We start from the raw sequence: 9,113 nt of genomic DNA on the forward strand, positions 1-9,113 counted from the left end.
TGTTCTTTCATTTGGGACATGTTTCTTTGTCTCCTCATTTTGGCTACCTCCCTGTGTTTGTTTCTATGTATTAGGTAGAGTTGCTATGTCCCCTAGGCTTCCTAGGGTGGCCTATTGTAGTAGGTGTCCTGTGGGGTCCAGTGGCACAGCCTCCCTTGTCACCCAGCTGGGCTCTTGAGGTGCACCCCTCGTGTGGACTTTACACCCTTCTGTTGTAATTGAGTCTTGATTGCTGTTGGCATGTCAATGGGAGGGGTTTACTCAGACTGATAAGCTGCAAGGACTGGCTATGTCCACTGACCACCGACCTCTGACTACCTTGGAGCATCAGCTGTGCAGGGGCCCACCACAAAGAGCAAGACTTACATCAGCAGAGCTCTGGTAACCACTGAGTCCATTCCTTGAGTGTGTCACTTGTGGAGGTGGTGGGTGGTGGTGCTTTGACGTGGTCTGAAGCTGTCCACTGAGTGGCTCTGGTGCAAGGTCAGCCACTGTCTGTGTTCTACCTGGGGCCACCACACATAACTTACAAAGTGATCAGCTGATGGCTGCTTCTTGTGCTGGACTTGGAGGTGCCCAGGCAGAGCCAGACTGTGAACCAAGGCTGACTGGTTCTAGTGCCAGGCCTGGGGCCACTTAGTGAGAGGTATGGGGCTCGCTATAGCCAGATGCTGCTTGTTTGAGAGACTTTAGGAAAATCTGTAAATCAGTGTTTTTATATGCTAGTTTTTTAGATTTATTTTTCCCTCGATGAAAACATTTCTTGAACACTTAGTCTTTTTCCAGTTAAGCAATTTGTAAGTAGAGTCCTGCTCCTTTTAGTTATGCTGGACGTATTTGTCTGCCCAGGTGTGGCTTATACATCAAGATATTGGTTGTCGTCCTGGCAGGTTTGCTCAGTGGTTAGAGTGACAACCCGTGGACCAGAGAGTCCCGGGTTCGGTTCCCGCTAAGGGTACATACCTTGGTTACAGTTTGTCCCCGGCGACCAGTCAATGTGTCTCTCTCACATTGATGTTTCTCTCTCTCTTTCTTCCCCCCTCTCTCCCTCCCACTGTATCTGAAAATAAATGCAAAAATTGTCCTTAGGTGAGAATAAAAAAAGAAAGATATTGGTTGTCTTCTCATGAAACATACTTAGGGCAGTGAAACAAGGACGGGCATAGAAGAAGCTGGGCTGCTTTGGCTCACTGGGAAGTTAGAGAACAAGGGGCCTTGGAGACAGGGTCAGGCTCCCCTGGTTGCAACTCTCTTGGGGTCCTTTGAAGTTTAGGAGATACGTTCCTGTGGGGGAAGAAGAGGAGGAAGGGAATGGCAGGAGTGTGCTCTAGAGGAAGAGCGCGCCCCATGTTTTAAATGTATACTTATATATCACATATTTTATTAATTGTTTATAAGGGGTATTGCCAACCTAGGAAACTGTTTTTATAAAATAAGTCTTTTAAAAAAACTTTTAAAAAAAAAATTTCTAGAGAGAGAGAGAAACATCAATGAGAGAGAACATCGATTGGCTGCCTCCTGCACGCCCCCCACTGGGGATTTGTCTTACAACCTGGGCATATGCCCCGACCAGGGATTGAACTGTCGACCTCTTGGTGCATGGGTCGATGTCCAACCACTGAGCCACACCAGCAGGCAAAATAAGTCTTGATTAGTAAATTTTTACTTATGTAATCAAGGAACTCTAAAAATGAATTCTCTAGAAATGTTTTGTTTTTATAATTAAAATGTATCTTCTTTGAAAATATATACACACATCAAATACTCTAATGAAATATCCCCTTTCCAGTCACTTAACAGACCTTCATTTACTGTTTTGCTAGGTGCTATTCTTGAATCTGGGAATATAGTGGTGAATACAACAATATTCCCTGCCCTTATAATGCTCATAGCTTGGTTTCTGAGACCTCTTGTTTTTACTTTGAAGGGTTTGTTAAAACTCAACTATAAAACCATCTAGCCCCAGTGCCCACTTGGGGGCAAATCTTTGGAAAACTATTGGTCTTCCTGAGATGTTCACCATTTCTTGCACATTTCAGAAATCTACATTTTTCTGGAAAGTCATTGATTTACTTAAGTTTTCTAACTTATTGGTATAAAGTTGTATGTATTATTTTTTTTAGAATTAAAAAATATTGCCCAGGCTGGTTTGGCTTAGTGGTTAGAGCATCAGCCCCAGGACTGAGGGTTTCGGGTTTGATTCCCAGTCAAGGGTATGTACCTGAGTTGTATGTTCCAGCCCCAACCCCTGTTGGGGTTGTGAAGGAGTCAACCGATCAACGTGTTTCTCTTGTATCAATATTTCTGTCTCTCTCTCCCTCCCCCTCCCTCTCTTCCACACTGTCTAAAAAAATCAATGGAAAAATATCCTCGGGTATAGATTAACCAAAAAAAAAAAAAAAATCTCTTGCATACTTTATTCCCATTCTGTATATTTTTATTGTTAAACATTGTCTTTGTTCTATTTTTTTTTTTTTTTGGTTATTTTGTAGTTCTTTTTTCTTGAATGCTTAATCATTTTTCATCTAATTTAATTATAAACCACATTTTTCTTTTTTTAAATAATTTTTTTCTTTATTGATTTTAGAGAGAGAGGAAGGGAGAGGGAGAGAGAAATAGAAACATCAATGAGAGAAAACATCGATTGGCTGCCTCCTGCATGCCCCCTGGGGATTTGGCTCACAACCCTGGGCATGTGCCTTGACCGGGAATCGAACCAGCGACCTCTTGGTGCATGGGTCAGTGCTCCACCACTGAGCCACACCTGCTGGGCATTTTTTTTTAATCCTCACCAGAGGATATTCTTCCATTTATCTTCAGATAGAGTGGAAGGGAGGGAGGGAGGGAGGGAGAGAGAGAGAGAGAGAGAGAGAGAGAGAGAGAGAGAGAGAGAGAGAGAAACATCTGCATGAGACAGACGAACCACAACCGAGGTATGTGCCCTTGGCTGGTATTGTACTCTCGACTCTGGTCCACCAGCAGATGCTCAAACTGCTGAGCCAGATTGGCTAGGGCTATAAACCACATATTTAAGACTGTGTTTTCTTTATAATACACCTTTGGCCACATTTCAGACTTTGATATGACTTTTTTTTTTTTTTTTTATCCTCACCCGAGGACACTTTTCCATTTTTTGTACAGATAGAGTGGGAGGGAAAGGAAGAGAGAGAGAGAGAAACATCGACGTGAAAGGGACACATCGAGTGGCTTCCACCCGCACGACCAACCAGGGCCGGGGACAAACTGCAACCGAGGTACATGCCCTTAGCGGGAACCGAACCCGGGTCTCTCCGGACCGCAGGCTGATGACGCTCTAACCGCTGAGCAAAACCGGCCAGGGCTGACATTTTTTTTTATTAGCACCCGAGGACATGCTGAGAGAGAGAGAGAAACATTGAAACCTCGATGTGAGAGAGAAGCATCAATCAGTTGCCTTTCTGTACATACCCTGACTGGGGATTGAACCCACAAACCAGGTACGTGCCTTGATTGGAAATCTAACTGGCGACCCTTCAGTGCACAGGACAACACTCAACCAACTGAACCACTCTGGCTGGGCTATGACATTCTTTGTGACATTAGTTTCTCAATAATACTGATTTTGATTTTTTTTTAATCCTCACCTGAGGACATTTTTGCATTTATCTTCAGATAGAGCGGGGGGAAGGGGGGGAGAGCAATATTGATGCGAGAGAGAGACATCGACTGGTTGCCACCCACACGACCCCAACCGGGGCAGGGATAAACTGCAACCGAGGTATATGCCCTTAGCGGGAACTGAACCCGGGACTCTCTGTTCTGCAGGCTGATACGTTAACTGCTGAGCCAAACCAGCCAGGGCTCGATTTTTTGTATTTTAATCCTCACCCAAGGATATGTCTTTATTGATTTTAGAGAGGATGGGGGTTAGAGAGAAAGAGAAACATCAGTTGGTTGCCTCCTGTATGTACCCGGACTATGTGCAGGATAAAACCTGCAACCTAGGTGTGTGCCCTGACCAGGAATTGAACCTTCAGTCTTTTGGTGTACAGGACGATGCTCCAACCGAGCCATCAGGACCAAGCCATTAGGCCAGGGCTCGATTTTTTTTTTTTTTATAAGTTTATTTCCAAATTTTTTTGTTGTTAATTTCTCACCCGAGAATTTTTTTTTTCTTTATTCATTTTTAGAGAGAAGGGAGAGGGAGAGAGAGCTAGAAACACTGATGAGAGAGAACATCAAGTGGCTGCCTCCTGCATGCCCCCCACTGGGGATCAGGCCCACAACCTGGGCATGTGCCCTGACCAGGAATCGAACTGATGACCTCTTGGAGTATGGGTCAGTGCTCAGCCACTGAGCCACACTGGCCTGGCTCACCCGAGGATCATTTTGCATTGATTTTTAGATAGAGTGGAAGGGAGGGAGGGTGGGGAGAGAAAGAGATACTTCAATTGGTTACCTCCTGCACAACCCCGGCCAGGGCTGGGGATTGAACCTGCAACCCAGGTACATGCCCTTGACCATGTAATCAAACCCATGGCCCTCCAGTCCGTGGGCCAACACTCTAACTGCTGAGCCTAATCAGCCCTGGCTCCATATGTTTAGAGAGCCAAGGAAATTCTATCTCCTTATTCCAGCTACATTGCAGTGTTGTTACTGAATATGAGCTACACAACCTGTTTCTTAGAATTGTTTTTCCCTGTGGCACAGTACATTATCCATCATTGGAATGCCCAGTAATGTGGGCATTCAATAAAGGTGAATTCTGTTATGCATAGAATTACTATTAAATATACACATTTATATAAGGTCTGATCAGTAGCATTTTGTGATGATGGACATGTTCTGTATCTGCAGTGTCTTTTATAGTAACCACTAGTCATATAGCTTTTGAAATGTGACTAGTTTGAGGAACTCAATTAAAAAAAAATTTTCTTTTTTTTTTTTAGAGAAAGAGGAAGGGAGAGGGAGAGAGAGAAACATTGATGAGAGAGAATATTGATTGGCTTCCTCCTGAATGCCCCCAACTGGGAATTGGGCCTATGACCTGGGCATGGGCCCACAACCTGGGCATGTACCCTGACTGGGAATCGAACCAGCAACCTCTTGGTGTATGGATCAGCGCTCAACCACTGAGCCTCACCGGCTGGGTGAGGAACCCTATTTTTTAATTAATGTAGAGACACACATGTGACTGGTGTTGGACAGTGTAGCTCTGTATCATTCATTCACTAAATATTTGTTGAATACCTATAATGTGTCATATACTCTTGTAGGTCCTAGGCAAACATCAATGAGCAAAACAAGGTCCCTGTTCCCATGGAGCTTCATCTATGGAGGGCAATTAAGAAATAAATATATACTGTGAGATATATTAAATATCATGAAGAACAAAGCAAGCATGGATATAGAATTATGTGGCATAGTACTTTATTTTTATAGGACAGCAGGAGATTTTTCATTATACTGACATTTCAGTAGAGACCCGAATAAAAGGAATGAATGAACAAGTCACATACCCGAGGGAATGTTTTAAGTACAGGGAACAAGTACAAAAGTCTTCCTATCAATAGTCTATCCACTTGATCTATCAAAATCTGAAAAGTAGTGTTGGTCTCCTACCAAAAGTGTAGCTTTGCCAAACTTTTATCAATAATATTCTTTGCTTTTTGCATTTCATGTCTTAATTCAATTCACAAGTGACATTTGGGCAGCTATGAAAAGTCCCTCTTTTCCCCATTTAATGCTGGTATTTTTTCACCATTACCCCTCCTTTGTGTTTACTTCTGCCTAGTATATCTTTGTCCTATTTTAGACCATTAGGTGTCATTTTGAAAACATGAGATAACTTGATTTTTAACCCTACTAGGAGTTCCTCACTTTAAAATCACATTTATTGTATTAATTGGTATACTTGGTCTATATATTTCTGCCTTATTTTTATTTTTTAAATAACCTTCCTGACTTTCACTGTATTAAGGTCTTTGCTCCCCCTTTTTGAAAACTCAGTTTGGAAGTTCTTTATCCAGTATTGAGAAATAGAATATTGTACATAACCCTCCCACTCCCACCCCCACCCCTCACATAAGACCTTCAGAATATTTTCTCTTCAGAAAATTTAAAGGGAATTTACAGCTTCACAGGTTTTCACTTTGGTCCACCTCAGGTAAAGTATAATTAAATGTTTTCTGCTTAACAACAGCCTTATTTTAGTGGTACTAAAACACTACCACAAATTTATAAAATTTTTTCATTAGCTGCTTGCTGGTAAGAAAGAACTAGGCCCTGGCCGGTCTGGCTCAGCGGTTAGAGCATAGGCCCACGGACCAGAGAGTCCCAGGTTTGGTTCCTGCTAAGGGCACGTACCTTGGTTACAGTTTGTCCCGGCTCTGGTTGGGGTCATGTGGGTGGAAACCACTCGATGTTTCTCTCTCTCTCTTCCTCCCGCTCTATCTGAACATAAATGCAAAAAAAAGTCCTCAGATGAGGATAAAAAAAGGAAAAAAAAAAAAGAATTAGAAATGGGGCTTACCAACAGTTTCAGAGACACAAACTTCTAACTTTGGCTTTTGTTAGTAGTCTTGCTTGCAGAACAATGAACAAAAGAGTCTTCAGACACAGATTTGCACTGTGCGTTTTAATTGAAAATATTAAAACAGCTTGACTAATAATGACAAGTTGTACTATCATTTATGAGGCACATATGTATTCATTATTTTTGCAGTCCTGAAAGAAACTTTGCATACCTGTATTTTCTGTTCTCCTTTTCAGAGAAGCATTATGAAGAGGTCTAAAATCAAGTATAAATCAAAGCCCAAATGAGAAGTGAAATATAAAGAGAACAAAATCTATACACAGCTGTACCGTACAAGCGTAGGTGGTTTTAGCTCATGTTTGGGTGTGAAAATTTAGCTCATCTCACAGGATACAAAAGCAGGTGCAACAGTAAAGCTAAATCAGGAAAACTCCCAATCAGTTATTTTTAGCATGCCTCTTAATTTTTCTCTCCACTGGTTTCTTATCTTCTGTGCCTGAGTCTTGAACGGGTAACCACTTGAGGGGGTGCCGGCGATAAATGGGCCATGGAGGAAGTGTCAGCTGGGCCAGAACAGAGAAAATGCATGTTATTTATAGCCATTAAAGAGCTTTATGTAGAGTGTCTGGTTCCCAAATGACTCCTATACTAAAGATAACATCAACAAAACTGACCTTCCTATGAATATTGTGTCATTGCCCAGACAAGATACTTTAAGTGATGGAGACAAGCCTCACTGTTTACACATATGGCTTTTTTTTTTTTTTTTTTATCCTCACCCGAGGACATTTTTCCATTTTTTACACAGACAGAGTGGGAGGGAGAGAGAGGAAGAGAGAGAGAGGGAAACATCGATGTGAAAGGGACACATCGAGTGGCTGCCACCCCCACGACCAACCAGGGCCGGGGACAAACTGCAACCGAGGTACATGCCCCTAGCGGGAACCGAACCCGGGTCTCTCCGGACCGCAGGCGGACGCTCTAACCGCTGAGCCAAACCGGCCAGGGCTACACATATGGCTTTAAGAGCAAAAAGAAAGGTGAGGAGGGAGCAGTGTGAAGACTGTAAGAAATTCCTGCTGGCTTTGACTGTAAGATTACCTTGGAGCAGCTGCCAAAATAAATGAGCTGTATTCTTTTATGCAGCTTACCTCATCTGACACGACTAGTCATTCTACTTTTCCAGTGATAGCAAGGGGAAACATTGATGGAAGAGGATGAGGGAAAAGTTGGTGTGGGTTTTCACTAATAGGTCCAACCAAAACAACCCAAGTTGCCACTAACATTCAAACACCCACAAATTTCTTACCAAACACGAAAATGCAAATCCGGCCATAACTATATAGACAGTCCACCCGAACTGTTCAGCCACGTACCCATAGATAAATCCAACTATCTAGAGACAAAGTATATGAAATACAGTCAGGCTGGGGATTGGGGGTGGAAGAAGAAAAAGGAAAGATTATGCAAAGCCAATACTTACTGCTGAAAAAAGAATAATTCCCTGAAACATCTGTTCAGCTAGCTTCTGGCCCTTGTAATCCTAGAGGTTAAGGAAAGCAAAGCAGGAATTTGTTGCATCACCGAAGAGAGACAATTCCTGCCCTGGCCTCACAGCTTTGGCACAGGGCAATCCCAACATCAGGCGTTCCCCCAAAGACCTGGGCAAGGAATGAGACGCTGTGTTTCCTGGGGAAACTGAAGCATCCTAACGGACATGAGTAGGGAGATTCTCGCGGAGATAGGGAGGCGGGGACCTAGGACACAACTCGGGGAGCAGCATAAGGTAACTGGGCCCGCGATGGAGGAGGCGCGTCTCGCACAAGGGCTGCCAAGCAGCCAGACCGGCGAGCGGCGTGCGAGGGTGCTGGGGTCAGGTGGGCCACCCCCTCACCATCTGCGTGGGCAGCGAGCTCAGACGCTGCAGCATGACTGGCTGAGGAGGCGGGCAGCAGAGTGCTGGCGTCCGACTGCAGAGTGCTGGCGTCCGGGAGCGAGGCGACGGCGTCCGGGAGCGAGGCGGCGGCGTCGGGCCGCGAGGCGAGGGTGTCCGGCCGCGAGGCGACGGCGTCCGGCCGCGAGGCGAGGGTGTCCGGCCGCGAGGCGAGGGCGGCCGCGACTCAGGGAACGTAGGGTTTGGCGCCTGGTCCTGGACACGGCTTGGCGAGCCTACCGAGCCGGGTGGTACGATGGCCGCAGCCCCGGAAGCGGATGTCTTCGACAGACCCGGGCGGCCCGAGGCCCCGCCCCGCTCCATCGCTAGGCGCCCTGCGCTTACTAGAGGCCGCCGCACTGCCCGCGAAGGCTGAGGTGGTGACCGCGGCGGCCGAGCCGAGACATTGCGCGCCGGCGAAGGGTTCGCCGTCGGTGCTGTTGGGTGCTAGGAGCCACCGCCCCGGTCCTTCAAACTGTCCTGGACTGCCCCTCCGCAACTCAACGGCCGCAGCGCGCGCCCTGTCTCCATGGTGATGGGCTTTTCGCGGCGAGGACCCCGGCAGTGGGGCTGCCCCGTAGCGCCTGCAAAGCGTGACCCTTCGCTGTCGATGCGGCGGGTGGGCTGGGTCTGGCGGAACTGCGCGGCAGCGGCAGAGCCAGCAGA

At 45.7% G+C, this 9,113-nt stretch overlaps 1 protein-coding gene across 2 annotated transcripts; it reads right to left on the minus strand.

Annotated features, from left to right (window-relative positions):
* Nucleotides 1–6,487: 6,487 nt before the first annotated feature.
* Nucleotides 6,488–8,786, minus strand: SPCS1 (signal peptidase complex subunit 1). 2 transcript variants are annotated; one of them, XM_036267012.1, is made up of 5 exons: nucleotides 8,570–8,786; nucleotides 8,409–8,494; nucleotides 7,998–8,057; nucleotides 7,824–7,910; nucleotides 6,488–7,077 (listed from the first exon to the last, which is right to left on the minus strand). In XM_036267012.1, exons 1-5 carry the CDS (start codon nucleotides 8,769–8,771, stop codon nucleotides 6,952–6,954), a joined length of 561 nt encoding a protein of 186 aa, XP_036122905.1. In that variant the 5' UTR covers nucleotides 8,772–8,786; the 3' UTR covers nucleotides 6,488–6,951. The 2 variants fall into 2 exon arrangements, with proteins under 2 accessions (XP_036122905.1, XP_036122904.1); XM_036267011.1 differs by lacking the exon at nucleotides 8,570–8,786 and having other exon boundaries at nucleotides 6,493–7,077; nucleotides 8,409–8,537.
* Between the last annotated feature and the right edge of the window lie 327 nt (nucleotides 8,787–9,113).

Source organism: Molossus molossus, unplaced genomic scaffold (genome assembly GCF_014108415.1).
Source record: "Molossus molossus isolate mMolMol1 unplaced genomic scaffold, mMolMol1.p scaffold_m16_p_18, whole genome shotgun sequence".
Classification (NCBI taxonomy): domain Eukaryota; kingdom Metazoa; phylum Chordata; class Mammalia; order Chiroptera; family Molossidae; genus Molossus; species Molossus molossus.

Excerpts from the sequence above, each read along its gene's own strand:
- SPCS1 (XM_036267012.1), bottom strand. The coding sequence starts at position 8,771 with ATGGAGCGGGGCGGGGCCTCGGGCCGCCCGGGTCTGTCGAAGACATCC. Across the intron at positions 8,495-8,569 it reads CCGGACGCCGTCGCCTCGCG|CACTCTGCAGTCGGACGCCA; the intron begins GCCGGACACCCT and ends CCCGGACGCCAG. Across the intron at positions 7,078-7,823 it reads GATTTGCATTTTCGTGTTTG|CTGACACTTCCTCCATGGCC; the intron begins GTAAGAAATTTG and ends GTTCTGGCCCAG.